This window comes from Cavia porcellus, unplaced genomic scaffold, assembly GCF_034190915.1.
Source record: "Cavia porcellus strain 051 isolate PalLab524CR breed Dunkin Hartley unplaced genomic scaffold, mCavPor4.1 scaffold_12, whole genome shotgun sequence".
NCBI classification, from domain to species: Eukaryota; Metazoa; Chordata; class Mammalia; order Rodentia; family Caviidae; genus Cavia; species Cavia porcellus.
In genome coordinates, this window is record NW_026947495.1 from 81929339 (window position 1) to 81947512 (window position 18174).

At 48.1% G+C, this 18174-nt stretch overlaps 1 protein-coding gene across 3 annotated transcripts in view; it reads left to right on the top strand.

Annotated features, from left to right (window-relative positions):
- Positions 1 to 11736, top strand: part of Plcl1 (phospholipase C like 1 (inactive)) — a 239250-nt gene extending 227514 nt beyond the window's left edge. For 2 of the 3 annotated variants that reach the window (XM_063259513.1, XM_063259512.1), the window contains exons 6-7: positions 9815 to 9883; positions 10257 to 11736. In XM_063259513.1, coding sequence (XP_063115583.1) covers positions 9815 to 9883; positions 10257 to 10439 — 252 coding nt within the window. In that variant the 3' untranslated portion in view covers positions 10440 to 11736. The remainder of the gene's footprint in view (positions 1 to 9814; positions 9884 to 10256) is intronic. The other variant, XM_063259511.1, reaches the window with a different exon arrangement.
- The last annotated feature ends 6438 nt before the right edge of the window (positions 11737 to 18174 follow it).

The following is an 18174-nucleotide window of genomic DNA, read 5'->3' on the forward strand; positions in this document are numbered from 1 at the left end:
GGGCCACGCAGCTGGCACCTTATTCCCCAGTCCTCCTCCCGAAACACATCTGCCTCTGCCCCGAGGCTTCTGTCCTGACAGCAGCCGGCTCCTCTGGAGGATGCCGGAGAGACTCGGCTGGCGTGAAGGCCTGCTTTGCACTCTCCGTCCTCTGTGACTGACCTCTCAGATGGCACGGCTGACGCTGTCATGGCTTGTCATGAACTTTCTTAACAGTTCTCTTGTAAAATATATTTTTTCCTTGCTTGGGAGACTGGGGACAGAGCCTGTCAGGATCCTGTAGGTGACACTCCAGTGCCACTGTGGGACACCTGTCCCTGGGGTGTGTAGGGAGCCAGTGAAGCTGGAGACTGATCACAGGTGTGGGGCTAACGCAAGGCCAGCGCTGAAAACACAGAGCCCAGAACAAGCCAGGCAAACAAGCTGCTCCACTCCACAAAGGCAGGGGCCAGGCCAGCCAGGCGGAGGAGCTGCTAGGCAGCGGGTGACACTGACGTCCCCCTCCTGAGTGCGTAAATAAACCTGCACAAGGGTGGAGCAGCTCCTTCTCCACGAGGAGAGTAAAGGCTCCCCAACCCCGCTTTGTTTCGATTTCATTTTTCACCGTCCTTCCCCCCAGGAACACCGAGAACTGCGGCCTGTCACTGCAGGGTGGGAGATGATGTGGGTCACACAGGCGCTGGGGACGGTGGTGCCTTGTCCTCCTCCTCGGACCCAGTGCCCCATGGATGTCACGCTGAGGCTGTGGCCAGTCAGGGCCTGCGCTTTTCTCTCCTCTGATATTCCCAGACCCTCTGCCTCCGACAATGGGTGCAGTCCTAGAATTTCCCAGGCCACTCCTTCCTGGCCTGAGGCCACCTCGTTGGCCACGTGTGAAGGTGACAGCAGAGGTCGGCTTGAGGTCAGCTGGGGGCCACCTCCTCCCGCTCTCTGTGGCCAAGGAAGGCATCATCTGGACTCAGCAGAGGCAGTTCTGGATCTTCTCGGTGGTGGCTTGGGGGATGGGTCCTGAGTACTGAGCCCAGGGAGCACTGAGCTGCATCCCCAGCCCCCACCCACCTTTTGAGACAGGGTCTTGCTAAGTGACCCACAGTGGCTGGCCTCTATCTTGGGATGCTTCTGCCTCGGCCTCCCAAGCAACCACGATAACAGACACCCTCATGTCCAGTTCACATGGTAATGATTCAGAGTTCTTCCAGAAATCTTATTTTTGGCTTTTTGATTCACATATCCCAGTTCTGTGGAGCCCTACGCATGAATGTCCTCTCCCCCGGCCTCCGATAGTTCCCTTAGTGCAGCGATCTATTCTGGGAGGAATTTGAAGCCCGGTAGGACAAGGGATGAGGGGGCGTCAGCATGACACTCCGGGCTGAGTGGGTTTGGTGAAGTTTTTCAGGCGCACGTATTTATGAAGTTGGTCTAAAATTAGCGGCAGCGTGATGGCAGCTGACATTTAGAGAAGCTGCTGACGAGCGGATGTGGGGCGGGAGTGGACACAGCCCCGGAACCCTGGAGAAACACAGGTGTCAGCCTGTCACTGTGAATGAACAGATGCTGGAGCAGACAGGCTCCAGCCCTGTGGGGTTGCGGATGATGCGGGTTTGAGGTCGGCGATCTGAGGGAGACTCCGATTCGGGCGGTCAGGTGTGGACAGTTGTGTGCAGTGGCCATTGGTCTGGAGTTGAACAAATGGCACCCGACCCCAGCTGCCATCCCGGAGGAAGCCAGTTTGGCTACATCCACTTACAACTCTCAAGTAGCGCATTTCGTTACGCTGCTTCAGCCCATTCATAAAGCGGCTCAGTGGGCAGAGGTCAGAGCGGTGCCCTCAGCAGGGCACTGCTAAAGTCTGCTGCAATGCCACCACACTGCAACCCAGGCTGGCACAAGCCCGTGCTGCCAAGCGTCGTCCTCACAGGGATGAATTCTCACAGGGACAAGGGCCAACTGAAAACTACCATGGTTTTGCCAACAATAAAGCAAAAATGACCTCGGTGAAAACACATGTCCAGACCAGACGTGGCACTGTCATGGGGCTGTGGGGTGGAGGCCACGCGAGTGGGAGGCCGTGTGACACAGGCCTGGATTTGGGCACCTGGGCCTAGGTGTCCTCTCGCCCTTGCTGAGTGGTGGGGGGCAGTGGTGTGGCATCACCCACTTATTTGCGGAATCAGATTTTGGATGGATCCAGTAATCCACAGCTTGAGCCACACAACTGGACATTTCTTAACAGGAAACCAGACCCAGCCGTTTGTAAGGCGCATTCTAATGTTGGCGTCTGCAGCCTTTGCCTGCTCTGTGGCTGGTAGTCCTACATCCCCCAGGCTGCTGGGGGTGCTCCCCGGGAAGGGGGAGTGTCACCGGACCTGGCTGGGCCTGGGTTTGTCTTGAGGCTTGAGTGGGGCAGCGTGCGTCCAGGTCAAGCCATGTGTTACACAGAGAGTGCGTGGCTGTGCTCACCCGTTAGTTAAGTGTCATTTGAAATGCTGGTACCTTTGTCACCTTGGAAGAGGTGGACATTAACCTTCAGTCTGGTCTCACTAGGTCTTTCCCACAGAGACAGGGACTCCCACCATGGAAGGAAGAGTGTGGGGCAGGGGCGTCCATCGTCCTGTTGGGTTCTTTTGTCAGAATGACTGTGAGAGAATCCTGGGGGTCTTGGTGCGGGCACATACCTGAGTGAGGACAGCCTGGGTTGGGCCGTGCTTTCAAGGTTCCTCTCGGAGTGCTGTGGTGTAGCTCACTGGTGTGCACGAAGTTTTGTTGACATTTTCCATAAGCGGATTAGGCTGCAGCCATCTGCCTGCAGTGGAGAGGTGGCTCCCAGGCGAGCCCCAGGGGAGCCCATGTAGGGCGGCTTCAGGTCCATAACGAGTCTGTCACGAGAGAGCAGGGCTGTCACTAATTGCTTTTGGAGACAGCTGACTTCAGTTCAGTTTTACTTCTCATCTGACCTAACTGACATGGGTGCTTTTTAAGTGTTTATTCCAGGATCGATCAGCACTGATGTTTTGTACTAATCGGTGTTACAGCCTTTAACTTACAAAGATGCAAAGAAGCTTCTGGAAGTGAGAGGGTGATGCATTCTGGGGTCCTCGAGGGAGTTTCCAACTGAGCACAACTGTCGTTTCCTCAATGTTTCAAGTAGTATGAAGTCTCTCATAGGATGACAAGGTGACATTCTACTTCTGTACCAGTGTGTCTTTGCCAGGGGGCCTCTTTGAATTTCAAGGTGTAAGAACTTTATAGGGCAGGGGACAGCAGGCTTATGTGTCACGCTGCCACAGTGATAGCACGGCATTCTGTGCTGCTGAGACGGCACATTAACGGTGTCCTCTGAGCTGTCCCTCCGGTGGTTCTAATGAATTGGATTCTTTAATCACCTCTCTGGATGTGATCTCTGGGGGCTTGTGAAGACACATCTAAGGTGATCCATTTTCTCCAGCAGTCCACTCACTCACGAATCTGTCACCATTGCTTTCATATTTCAGTTTTCTGAAAGTTTGACTCAGATCGAAAGCATTGAATGTTGCCAGACCTCATACTTACATTAAGGACAAAGACCACAAATCAAAGTGCCAACATACATATGGCGTATCGGTCAGTGTTTACTAGAGACACAGATAGAAGCCAAAACATACAGACGGATAAGACATTGTTAGATTGGCCCTCGGAGGCCACCCACAGCTGGGTGAGGAAGAGTGCAGAGGCTGTCTGCACCCTGGAGGCCGAGGATTCAGCCCAAGGTCTGGACTCCTGCAGCAGCATCCTGTAGGGTCCGTATCAGGAGGCTGACGGTTTTGCAGTGGAAGCCAGGAGATGACGTCCAAGGTGAAGGCAAAGGCAGGAGCTCCTCTGAAGAAACAGAAGCAGATCTTTCCTTCCTCTCTTCCCTTTGGTACCATCCAAGCAACAAGCCTGTCCTAGGCTGGGTCTCCCACACCCTGGGTGTGGAACTGCTAAGCCGATGTAGTTAAGCTTCCCTTACTCAAGCGGACACAATCAATCGCCATCACAGGTAGGACTGACATCTGGGACTGAATTAGTTAGCTTTTTGTTGCTGTGGTGCGTGACAGCCACAATTTAAAGGAGGAAATGGTTTAATTTGCCTCCTGGTTTCAGGGGCTTCAGTCTAGCTCCAAGACAGAAATGTTACATGACACGTACAGTATATCATGTAATGTACCTGTATTAGTCTGTTTTCCATTGCTGTAGCAAAAGGCCCAAGGCTGGGTACTTTACAAGGAAAAAGTCTATTCGGGGTATGTTTTCTGTGGTCTTGGAGGATGGCCACAGCTCTAGCTAGGACCTCCCTGCCTGCTCCCATCATGGCGCTTGGTATCACTGCAGGAAAGTTTGTTCAGTGGTGAGATCATACGGCAGGACTGGAAGCCAGGGTGGCTGGATGGGGCTAGTGCTGCTTGTTTATGGGAACTCTCTCTTAAGAACCGGAAGGGTTCCCTGGGAACTACACTGAACCCTTCCAATAGCACATCCCCGGGGACCCGAATAGACCCACCGCCTCCGCTGCACAGCTGAGACCCGGAAACACAGCGCAGAGATGGAAACGCACAGCAGCTTGGCCAGCGGAGCTGCTGGCTGTTCCCTTCATACTTACTTCCGTGTGATGTGGGTCGTGTATTTCTTTGGCTTTCTTGGGTCCATTTCTTCATCTGCAAAGTTTTGAAAGCACTAGATCTGCCTTGCTGTCTCAGACATTAGAAATCATTAGCAGGAGCTCCGGCCAAGTGAGAACACCGCTGTGCGGGTTATCACTTCTGCTTCAGTGCTCCTTTCAGCCGTGAATGGCAGATGAGCAGAATGAAGTCCAAGCAGGGAAAATAAAGGAAAATGGGCTGTATCAGGCGGTTTTGGTGCTGGACTAGGCAGGCACCTGGTTCTGGCACCTTCTCCATCGTGAGTGTTGCTGCTCGTCGGCCGTGTGCTCTGCACCGTCGCTGAGTGCCCAGGAAGATGTGCAGGGTGCCCCGGATGACACGTCCTCAGCCCCACACACTCCTTTTCCTTGAGAGCTCAGCTTGGGTCGGACATGACTCTGCTTTTGTGGTTATTTGGTGGCCCCTAGTTCTGCAGTGTGGGTGCCTTGTCTGTGCCCTCCCTGCACCCCAGAGTGCAGCCCTGTGACTCTGAGTGGGTGGGTCACGGTCCTCAGGGAGTGCAAGGGGACGCTGTGGTGGCCACAGGAGGGCTCCTGCCTGTGGCAGGCTGAGGAAGGCCCCTGTGACCTGCAGGGCTTCCTCATGCACAGCCCGGCTGAGCACCCTCAAGCTCGAGCTGGAGTTCTTTACGTTACCATCACTGTGATTTTACCAGAAGACAACGAAGGGCCTGGTGCATCAGGACAAGTCAGCTCCTAGGGAGGCAGCTTCCCAGGGGCTTCCCAGGGGCTGACTAATCCCCTCCCTCTCATTGCTCTGTCCAGTGCCTGTGCCTTCGGTGTGGTGTCTACTGACACAAACAGGAGGAGACAGAGCAGCTTGTCTTTGACACTCTGTTACAGAGCCCCTGGGGTGAAGGCGGTCCTGCCAACCACAGGACACTGTTCCCCGAGCAGCCTCACTGGTGGGTGAGTGACCTGAGTCTCTGCCAGCTGCTCCTCCACGGCCAGAGCCCGCACCCTGCCTGCCTTCATGGAGTTATGGCCTTCTCCTTTCATCACGTGCAGGGGTGTCAGGCCCGTGAGCAGCGTCCGTTTCCTGCGAGGCCCTGGTGTGGGCTGGCATCCGGGCCCCCGTCCCTCTCCACGCCTTGGTGCATCCCTGCTCCCGTGGGCACATTGCTGCGCTGGGACGTGCTTGGGCTTTTGAGTCCCGCACGCGCTATTTCAAATGGCTTCCACCTCTGCTTCACAACTGTGTTTTCCTAATGAGTAAGTGGATTATGTTAGCTATCGATTGCATTTTAGGTGGATACAAGGAACCTGAAAAGCATTTATTTTAAAGGGCCTTGGTTTAGGCATGGTTGAGGTTCACAGGCCAAAGAAAAAGTGTACTTACATAGTTACTGCTTAGTAAATAACTGTTTGATGTGTGGGTGAACAGAGCAGAAATTGAAGGCTAACTTTCCACAGAGCTGAGAAACTGCACTGTCCCGAAGTACAGGGAGGAGCTGGGTGTGTCTCTGCTCGCACGCAGCCTGCCTGGGGCAGAGAGGGCAAACCTTTCAGAGCTTCCAATGGCAGCAAGACCACCTAGGGCGGCTCGCGTGCCACAGGCTTGCCACTACTGGCCTGGGGCAAAACATGCTGGGGGGGAAGGGGGAGACCAGACCAAGCCCAGCACTGGTCGATATGTAATTTCAGTGCCCTGGGCTTTACTGAAGGATTCAGATGCAAGCCATCACTGCGAGTATTGTCAGAAAGTTAGTGATCGTGTTATAATACTACTCATGTGTGGCATCTAAATAATGCTAAACTGGGGCTGGGGATTTAGCTCAGCAGCATAAGCGCCTGCCTTGCAAGCAGGCAGTCGTAAGTTCCATCCCTGGTACCGATAAAAAGAAAAAAAGAAAAAAAATAATGCTAAACTACTCCATTTATGTGGACTTAAAAATGGGCCTGGTGTTTTAGAAGCTAGCTGTCTTTAAAAAAATACAGATAATACAAATTTTCCGCTGGAAATGCAGTTAATGACCCTCTGGAAGTTGCCAAGGCCCTTTATGCCTTCAAGTTAGCCAAGGTTTCCTCTTGAGAAAGATGTGATTATTTGAGAAAGAAATGTGGGTAAGAAGATTTTCCATATTTAACTTTCAAGTTTAATTTTCATTATCGTTGAATGCTAATGGTATAATTTTATATTTTCTGCAGCCTTTTCTACAGTTGTATTTATTAAACTCATCCGCTCCATTCTGTTATTTTCCGTGGACACTTTGTCCCTAAGGAATTCTTAAAATATCTTCCACGCTTTGTGCTTTTCCTTGAGCGTGGAGTGTCAGGTATTAAAAAGACTCATTTAAATTCTATTTCTGTAGTCTTCAGAAATATTTTATTACCTAGAGCTAATAACTAATTCTAAAATGTAACAGCCACTAAACTTATTTTTAAAAGTGAACTGTATCTAAAATTTCAAAATCCCTATGGCTCAAGTGAGTATGCCCAACAGCAGAATCATGTTTATTTTCTTACAAAACTTATATTGTGTAGTCGCATTATATCATAAAGAGTTCTGTTGTGGTTCTGTGGCTTGAACTCAGGACTCTGCACTGAGCTGTGTCCCTAGCCATTTTTTAATTTTTAGTCTGAAACAGGATCTCTTGCCTAGGCCGAGCTCAAACTTGCCATCTTCCTGCCCTGGCCTGCTGTAGTGCTGGGGTTACAGATCTCCATGCCTGTTTGTGGAATAAAGATTTTAAAAGCAGTGTTTTATTTGTCTGGGGCAGCGGACAGAGCTCTGTCAAACAGACTGTTGGTCCAGGCTACTCTATTAGCAATCATCCATATTGCTTGATGATTCTTAGAGTAAAAGTTGAGCTTTTGAAGTGGCCGATAGAAAGCACTGGAGATTTCCAGTAGCAAGATGTTAAAAGCTGTAAATCTGGGCCCTTGATAACTCAAGGCAGGGGACGCCTCCATCTCCGTGCAGCTTGGTATTTCTTATGTGATGTGCAAGCGGGACTCCTCGCACCCTGTGACCCTTGCTCACTTGGGTGACCCCGCACACTGTGCGCTGCATTGGGGGAGCGCAGGGCCCAGGCCCCCCACATGCCCAGCAGCAAAGTGCCAGTCAGAGGAAACACTGTCATGATGCCACATGCCTTTGCTCTGCTGTTTTAATTTCTCAGTGGTCGTTTCTGCTTCTTTGGGGCAAAGCCTTTATGCTCTGAACTGATACAGTGGTTCTTAAGACACAAGGCTTTGCACTGGAGGGGCAGTGGTTGTGCGGCCCCCCAGGGTGTGGCCAGCACAGGGGACCTGGAGCAGATAAACCACTGCCCGGCTGCTCCTCGCCGCCCCTCACCACGGGCGGAGCCTGCTCTCTGGCGAGCTTTGGGGAGCTCGGTGGGCAGGGAGTGTGTGCGTGGGGACGGAGCTGCATTTGTTTATGTGCGTAGCTGGGTCTGGGTAAGGCTCGCTGCATTCCCAGAGTCCCAGTGGGCTGCTTCCAGTACCTGTGGCACAGGGAGGAGGCCCCCGCATTTCCTGCACAGGACAAGGACACAGACACGGGACACGACGTCCTGCTGTTGCAGGCACTCGCACCACAAGTGCAGACAGAGCCAGGCCTGCGGAAGGTGGCTGAGAAGCAGCCCCGAGGCCTCTGGTGAGGTAGGCAGCGAGACTGTCACCCAAACGCTTTTCAAATGGGAGGAGGGACTGCGTTTTTTTTTTTTTTTTTTTTTTTTAGCAAGAATAGAAATAATGGAAGTCCCCAAACCTCTTCTGCTGGGCTGTGAAACATGCAGGAAGTGAGCAGTTTGGGTTCGGGTGGCGGCCCCTTGTGGTTGTGCCCGATGCGTGGGCTTGGTGCACCGCATCTTCAGCCCACGCAGCTGCCGTTGGGTGCTGTGATAGCATTTTATCGCCGGTGGCTAATGCGGTGGGCACTGTGGCCGTGTGGTAGCCGTGTGGCTTACGGTTTAACGTGTACCAGGTCTTTCCTGATTTCTAGGCAGCGCACTTTAATGGAGTTGGAAGGATTTGGCAAAGGAAGCTTCATGTTTGTGTTTTCAAATATTAATCAATAATGTTTGGGTGCAGATTTCTGTGACTCTTGGTGGCTTCCCCGATGGCAGTGTTACTCTCTGGATGCGGTGAAATTGCTGTGGATCCCTCTCAGCTGCGGGCCACCCGGGGCCGCCTGGGCCCACATTTCCCTTTGGTGGACGTGGCTTTACCCCCTTTTCTTGCAGCTCCGAACTCCTGTGAGTCTAGAAAGCCAGCAGCAGCTTGACATTTCTCTCCAGTCTGCTGTTCTGTGGTCTAACTGTACGTTAATTTTGCATTCCAAGCTATGCTGGGCAGTCCAAGCTGCCCGGATTGATTTTTACATACGAGATGTGTTTCAGTTTGTATACCACCAAGTAAAATGACCCCTCTGGCTTCTCTCTTTCTCTTCTAAGATCTCTGGAAAACAATTTAAAACATACTTAAGACTGCCCTGTAATCTCATCAATTTGGGAGGCTGAAGCAGGAGGATAATAAATTTGAGCCCCATCTAGACAGCTTAGTGACTTAATAAATTCCTGTCTCAAAATAAAATAAAATAAAATAAAATGGCTGGGAATGTAGCTCAGTGTGAAGGCCCTACACAGAAAAGGAAAAAAAAACAACACAAGTCTCAGAGTATGCCTAAATGCACGCGACTACTTTACCTTGGGTGAAATGGCCCGTGGGTCGAGCTCTCAGAGGGAGGTGCGGCATGGGTGGCTTGTTGAGTGTTCATGACAGTGGACAGAGAGGTTGCTTGATGGCTGGAGGAAGTGGATGCCCAGGGGACGAGAGGAGACAGCAGTACAGCGCAGGGCCGGGCTGGCTGCACTTTCCTGGCTCTGGTGTCCAGGTGGGGAACCACAGTGTGTGATTCCATGAGCCAGGGGACAGCAAGGTCCTCCCATTCCCCTTCTTAAAACACATAAAAACCAAAACTGTACACGGAGGTCTCACTGTGAGCTCTTCCATGCGGTTCACGTGTTGCCTCTGCCGTGTGTTAAGTTTCACGTCTGAGCTCTCCGGGCGGACGTGTTTCCTGTCCGTGTTGTGCAGCTGGCCCGGGCTGTCGCCGGTTAGAAGAGATGATGGGGTGGCGTCTGGTGCACTGGTACCAACCGTTTCCTGCAGTTGGCCATTGTTTTCCAGAGAGACTGGCTTCTGTGTGCTGAGCAGGTACCATCTGGCGGTCAGCACGGGTGCCACGTCTCAGAGCAGGCGAGGTGTCATTTTGGCTGTGGCAGTGCGTTTAGTGACGGCCTTGGGTACCAGTGGAAGGAACTGGATATTTCTGTGGGTTCCCTGGTCTCTTGCAGCCTTTAAAATGCCTGACGATAATTTCAAAACTAGGTGAAAGGAGAGCGCTTAGCAGCATTGCTCGAGCGTGACGTGAGAGTGGGCACACGGGGCTTCTCCTGGCCTCGGCCGCACGGGGCACAGAGCCGCACCAGTGTGGGGGGACAGAGCCACATCGGGGGTGACAGAACCATGCCCGTGGGGGGGGGGACTGAGCCACGTCAGTGGGGGACAGAGCCACGTCACAGGCCACAGAGGCCACTCACCTTCCCGTTGTCCGTGTCGCCCGTTGCAGGGACAGGGAGACCTGCTGAAGAGCGCCAAGAATGAGGCCCTGGAGAACATGAAGCAGGTGCAGCTGGCCTGCCTGGCCTGCGGGCTGAGCAGGGCGCCCGGCGGCGGGGCCGAGCCCAAGGGCAAGCGCAGCCTGGAGGCCATCGCGGAGAAGGAGGGCAGCGAGGACGGCGGGCGCCCCTGACCGCCCACCACACCGCTCTCTGCACGTTGCCGGGATTCACGCGAGGCGTGGGACAGCAGGGCGCTTTCACCGTGTCAGTATTTCAGTGTAGCTATTTATCTACGTCCAAGCCTACGGGAGCAGCGTTTTAAACCCTGAGCTGTGCGCTCACCCCAGTGTGTGTGTGAGAGAGAGACAGTACCTAAACCCATTCCGTGTTGCATTACTCATAGTGTTCATTTAGTAAATTATTCTTTTGTCCTTATCGTCATTTTGGAACACAGTGCCCATCTGAAATTCTAACCAGCACATCCCGCCGTAACCAGGCGCTGTGCTGTGTTTCACGTCTCTGCCTCTGTCGTCACTTTGGAGACTTAGCTAGCTTAGCATTGAAGAAAGCCAAACTGCCAAAGCGTAGGTGTTTTGATAGATTAAGTATAGATTAAACATTCTTAAGAATCACAGTAGCAATTTTAAAAAACAAAAGATTAAACAAATGTTCAGAAGTACTGGAAAGATTAACAGAGTTGTTTAGCAAACTCTTTAACATGTTCAATAAAATCAATGTGTAGGAAGTTTCCTGTAGTCATTTACTGAACATGCAACTCCAGCGGTCATAAGTGACTTTATAAGTGACTGGTGAGTGCTCAGAAACACTCGGAAAGTGCGACACTAGCAGGGTTTTGATGTGATAGTGACATTCTGCGGTGGAGCTTCAGGATTTGTAGGAAGGTTTCATTTCTCCCAGGTGGGAGTCCTGTACTGATTTCCTACAGTGGACACCGACACCCGGGGGTCTTGGCTTTGATGCAGGTTGATGCAGGCAGTGGTTACCTCTAAGCTCGCTCAGACAGTGCTGTGTTGTCAGTATCATCACAGAAAACCGGTATAGATTCTGTGGTCCATTAACATCTTCGTGATGTTTTCAAAACCGAATACGAAACATCTGTAATTATAACACATACAGAAATCCACATGCAAAAAGGCACAAGCGACTAATTAGGGTACATATAGAATTCCATCTAGATCGCTTTTACCCTAATGTCTTGATGAAGTATTGGAGTAGAATCACCTCCAACAGAACTAAATGTTCTATGGTTATAAAAGAATGTATTTATTTACAACATTGCTTTTATTTTGAAAAGCTTCTTAATTAATTTGATTAACAAATATGCTAATTGGGGGGAGTCTAGAGAAGATTATTGTTGAAATTTTGCAAATATAAACCTCTTATTTGGATACTGTGTTGTTTCTGCCTTCTTAACACTATTATGTTCATGTTTGCACATTACCGAGAGAGTAAAGATAGTGAAAAGCACTTTTCTCGTTCTCTTTCATTGTGAGTTAACTGGAAAAGGATACAGAATGAAAATGGGTTATGAGATGAAAAATACCTTTAAGCCAGCATGGTGGTGCACACCTGCAATCCCAGCACTCTGGGAGGCTGAGGCAGGAGGATTGCAAGCCTGAGCAACATAGCAGACCCTGTCTCAAAATTAAAAATATAAAAGGGCTGGGGATATAGCTCAACACAAAAGGGTTCAGTACCCTGCACAAAAGGAAAAGAAGAGGAGAGAAATGTTGAAAACATCTTGAAGGTTAGTCCCATAGGCTGGCCAGCTGCCCTGAAATGACCCTGCCGTGTAGACCTCCGCCCCAGAGCCCACCAAGCTCCCGCAGTTCCACCGTGTCTGGAAGACAGTTCTGTACCCTCGCTAGCTTCCCTGCGGGGAGGCAGTTGAGTCCCTGTGCTGAGAAAGATTGGATACATAGACGGACAGAGATCCCAGCCCCCCGGGCACCTGTCCTCCTGATTCCTGGGGCTCAGCTGGGGCTCAGCTGCCGCAGCTGGGAAGACAAGCTGGAGGGCGCTGTCCTTGGCAGGCCCCTCTGCCCCCTGTGTCCCATCTGTAGCCCCCGGGGACCCTGAGGCCGTTCGGCTTCTGCCCCTCTCGGGTGGCAGGGCGGGAGACAGAGGCCGTCAGTACTTGTCCTTCCGACTCCTCAGACTGCAGCGGGGTGGTGACTCAGCATCTCCCTAACATCAGTCCGCAGCTGGGCACGGGGAGCCTCTGAGAAGTGGGAACTGAGGGGCATTCAGTCTGTGTCATGTGTGCCCAAGAGTTCACTCAGCCATTTTTGTTCGCACAATTTCAAATAAGACCATGAATCCTTTTCCATATAAGCACAAAGAGATGTATTTTTGTGACATAAAATATTAATGCTCTGTAGAAAAATGTAAAACTACCTAGGTGGTGGCACACTCCTGTAATCCCAGTGATCCTCCTGTAAACGGGAGGCTGAGGCAGGAGGACCACTGCAAATCTGAGGCCAGCCTGGGCTCCATAGTGAGTTTAAGACCAGCCTGAACTACACAGTGGGACCATGTCTCAGAAAGACCAAAAGAAAAAAAGTATAATAGAAATAAAAGCTGTCTACTATTAACATAGCTTGTCCTTATATGTAAATTGACTTTAATTTTTAATAAAAATGACTTCCTGTGGTATAAACTGTTTATAAGAGGAGTTTTAAAACTTTAACAGTTTCTCACAGATAACCATGTCAGTGAGAATAAATGTACATTGGAGCTCCCAGATTTTCTGCTGGATTTTAGTGCACATTTGTACATTTGGCCACTGAGTCTTCTTTTAAAATATTGCAGCAAACTGTGCAGTGGCTCATGCCTGTAATCCCAGCACTCAGGAGGCTGAGACAGGAGAGTCCCTGTGAGGTTGAGGCCAGCCTGGGCTACAAAGTGAGTTCAAGGTCAGCCTGAACTGCACAGTGAAACTTTGCCTCAAAAAAAGGACAAATAAATAAAATATTGATGCAGCAGACAACTTTTGAAAATCAATCAGTTCCATGAAAATTCAGTATCTTTTGACACTGGGTCTATTTTGGCAGCCGAAGGTATTCTGGCTTCTCCATCACCAGTCTGTGGCTGCATCTGCTCTCTGGGGACGTCTGCTGCCGGGGTTCCCCAGTCTTCCCTCATTACATACGTCTGGTGGCAGTGGACTTCTCAGGGTGGTGAACCCCGATCTCTCAGGAGCTGTGAAAGGGCTCAGATCATCACTAATGATGCAGTTAGTGTTCAGATTTTCATCTTCTCAAATCTACTCGGTTAAAAGCCATGTTGCTCCTTACTGTTAATCTCCAGTGAGACTGAACACATATCGACATGGTCTCAGGCTATAAATCAGCTCACCAAAATTAGCTTTTGTGCTCAAAGGGCACTGTCAAGACAATGAAAGATTCAGGTTTACAAGTCACGGCTTGATGAGAGCCCGGGACCCATGATGTGTAGAAATCTATTACACTCGCAACAGCACGATTTTGTAAAACTACAAAGGCTCTGAATTCTCCAAGGAACTTTGCAGGGTTCCAGGCACTTGGGGAGGTACTGGGTGCCAGTCTCCACTGGGGGCGCTCAGATCCTGCTGTGGTGGGGTCCCCTGGTCCCCAGCCTGGCTTAGGGAGATGCTGTGGGCTGCGGGAGGGAAGGCAGTGCTCACCACTCCGGACAGGAAGTGGGGCAGCTGGTTCAGAAGAGACCTTGGTGCTTCCTCGAAAGCTTAACCCAGTTAGGGCGTGATCCCGCCATTCTCCTGGAACTGCACTCAGGGAAGGGCAAACCTGTGTCCTCACGAAAACCTGTATACAAATGTCCACAGCAGAGCTATTCACAGGCAAAATGTAGAAGCCACCCGGATGTCCATCGGCTTATGAGAGGATCACGGAAACGTGTGTATCGGTGCAGTGGGGTGTCCCACAGTAAACAGAGCTGCAGTAGGACACATGCAATGCTATGAGGCTCGAGAACATTCGGCCAGGCACCCAGTTTTTATTCAGTGTCCAAAACGGGTCTAAGCAGGCAGAAAGCAGACTAAAGTTTGCCCGTGCACGGCGGAGGGTGGACACGCTGGCACTGGGAGGAGTTCTCTTGTGGGTGACGGAAGAGTTCTGAGTCAGACAACGAGGGAGTCATGACTGGGGACGTGTTGCAGGCCACCGAGTTACACCCTTTACAAGGGTGACTTTTAGGGCACGCGAGTGATATCTCAGAAAAAGGACTGTTAACAAGGCAGCAGAAGTGGGATGGACATCACGGGCAGTGTCCAGGCCCTGTGAACTGACCTTCAGGAGTCCGTTATGTGTGAAGCTGGAGAGAGAGGAGGAAAGGGAAAACAGGTGAGGGGACAACGCTGAAGTGTCCTCATTTCTATAAGAAGTGTAAACCTACACATCCAAGAATCTGTAAACATCTGTAAACAGGAAATGAGCAAAATCACCGCTAGTGTCTCAGGGCTCCACAGGACCCACAGGCCTCCTGAAAGCAGCAGAAGCAAGCACTGTAGATAGGAAGACAAGGAGAGGAAATCAGACAGCAGGTGGGGGGGGGCAGTCTCTACACCATTAACAAAAACACGCAGGCATTGTAATCGGAGAACTCTGTGCCCGGAGAAAGAACACTCAAAAATGAACATCAAGAAATCCAACAGGACATCTACAAGGAATCTACAGGAAAACGCTTTGGGCCGAAGGAAAGTAATGTCAGGTCAAAGCAGGGATCTATCCAAAGAGGTGACGGGACTTGAAATAGTAACTGGGGTGAAACTGTGTGGTTAACATTGTGTGCTTAATGCCCTTAAAGATAGTTTGTAAACAAAATTAGCAATGTGAAATTAGCAATGTGGAGTTCCTTGCCTGTACCGTAAAATAAAATGCAGGCTAAAAGCTCCTCACTTGCTGTGACTAGAGGAAGCCTGCAGTCAGTTAAGGATCGTACTCTTGAGTCTGTGGCTGAAGCAACAAAGCAAAGAGATGTAAGTCACCGACCAGTGCGGGGAGCAAAGTTAAATCGTAATAGGAAATGTACTCAGTTAATCCCAAGTAAGGAAGAGGGAGAGAACAAAGGGAATATACAAATGGGAAAATTAAAAAAAACCAAGGTGATTGTTTTAAAAAATCATCAATAATCACATCACTTGTTATTTATTTTTATTTTTTGTTTTTTAAAAAATATTTTAAAGAAAGAAAAAAGACAATTTAAAAACAAAATAGAAAAAACGAGAAAAAAGTATACAGAGTACAAAAAAATTAACATCATAATATTGCTAGTTGATACAGTGCATATTGTCATCTTAACAATAGGTGTTAAAGTTACAAAATCAAAGCATAAAAAGTGGCTAGACACTCAAACATTGACAGTGCAATCTCTTCTGTTCAATGATCTAATAGAAATTTAGTAACATGGTCATCTATCTTACATACTATAAGTATCGTTATATCCTTTAGAGCACTTTCTTTCCCTTTCACTTTTACAGTATTTATTATTCTTTTTGGATCACATTACACTGTCAGTTCTTACTATTTTTATACTAGAGAGACCAGGTAATATTTTCTAATGTGAGTCTTATTTATTTCACTAATGAGTATATTCTCAAGGTGCCTCCATTTAACTATAAAGGCCTCAAGATCTCCTTTTCATAGCTGAATAAGTACTCTATTGTATAAAAATACCACATTTTCTTCATCCGCTCTGTGGTTGATGGGCATTTTGGTTGTTTCCAAGATTTAGCTATCACAAATTGTGCTGCTAAGAATACGGGTGAACATACATCGCTGTGACTTGACCTTTTCAATTTTTCTGGGAAAATACCCAGGAGGGGAATAGCTTCATTGAATGGAACTTCCAATCCTAGTTTTTTGAGGAATCGCTATACTGATTTCCACAGTGGTTACACCAGCCTGAACTCCCACAAACAGTGGAGAAGCATTCCTTTTCCCCTGCATCCTCGCCAACATTTGTTATCAGTTGTTTTTTTTAAGTTTTATTTAAAAGAAAAAGAGAAAAAACAAAACAAAACAAAGCGGTGTAAGGGTACAAGTAATACAGAACTACAAAAAAAAAAAAAAAAAAACCCAGTAAGAAATCACCAGTTAATAGATTACATATTATCATCTTAGAGATAGTTGCTCAAGTCACAGAATCAAAGCATACAAAGTGGACATTCAAACAGAGAGATTGCAAACAGTTGTGTTCAATGATCCAACCAAAGACATTAATATGGTCAGCTATTCTAGCATACCTAAACACACTTGCAGTTGTATCCTTTAGAGCACTTTTTCCCCTCTCTTTTTTACAACAAAATTTACACATTTTGGGTTTTATTACTCATTAGTTCTTATTACTTTTTTTGGAAGAGAATAAAGTCAAATATGGCAAAACAAAGCTGTCAGTCAAAACCAAGGATAGACATAGTACATGATGTAAAAACAGAGTACAAGGTTATCAACAATGGTTACCATAATCCCTCTTGCTTCCTTAAAAAGAATTGTCTATCTCATTAGGTATTATAAAGTTGAACAAAACAGTAGAGAACAAGACCAATAAAACTTAAACATTGTAAACATTACAGGACTTCCAAAGGAGAAAATGGTCAAACCAGAATGGGCATCATAGTGAATCTTACTGCCTTCAAAGTAGTTGCCTATACCCTCAAACTTGATACTATCATACAGAATGGAACAGAGTCTAATCAGTCAAAACAAAATAGTGGGAGTATTACAGGACTTCAAGTTAATAGGAAATCAAAAAAAGTTACTATTATATATCCTGCTAATTTTTAAAATTTTTCCCCTTAATTAAAAAAAAACATAAAAAATAACTAAATAATTTTTTAATGAATAGGGGAGAGATTGAGATAAAAGAGAACATAACAACATAACAATACAGGTCAAAGCATGATTGTTTCAGCAACCTAGTGCTTCACCACCAAATAACCCGACTTAATAGTAGTTCCATAATGTCTGCCTTTTTCCTTGAAATATTTGAATATAACTTCATATACTATAGCTTCAAATATTTCCATATCAAGAAGCCCAGAATAAAGCCATTCCAATTAATAAGTGAAAACTTTATAAGGCTTCAAAGCCACATAATGGGGAATCATGATTACCACATACTTTTATATATTTGAATCATTACTTACATTAGGGAAACTATTCAGTATTCACACATGCGAGATTGATTTATTTCACTTATGAGTTTGGTCTCAAGCTGCGCCCATTTATTGATAAATATCTCAATATGATCCTTCTTTATAGTTGAGTAATACTCCATTGTATAGAAATACCACAACTTTTTTATCCATTCCTCAATTGATGGACACTAGGGTTGTTTCCAAGATCTGGCAATTACAAATTGTGCTGCTAAAAACATATATCACATATATCACTGTGGTGCACATATATCACTGTGGTATGATGCTTTCAGTTCTTCTGGGAATATGCCTAGAAGTGGAATAGCTGGAATAAATGGGACTTCCAATCCTAGCTGTTTGAGAAATCTCCAGACTGACCTCCACAAAGGTTGTACCAGTCTACACTCCCACCAGCAGTGCAGGAGAGTTCCTTTTTCCCCACAGCCTCTCCAGCATTTGTTGTTGTTGGTTTTCTTGATCCTGGCCATTCTTTCAGGAGTGAGATGGAATCTCAGTGTGGTTTTAATTTGCATTTCTCTAATGACCAATGATGATGAACATTTTTTCATGTATTTATTTGTCATTTGTATTTCTTCATCTGAGAAGTGTGTATTTATCTCAGATGCCCATTTTTGGATTGGATCTTTCAATTTTGGGGGTCTGAGTTTTTTTAATTCTTTATTTGTTTTAGACAAGAGTCCCTTGTCTGAGAGGGAGTTCACCAAAATCTTTTCCCAGTTTGTGGGTTTTCTTTTCACTATGCTGGAGAT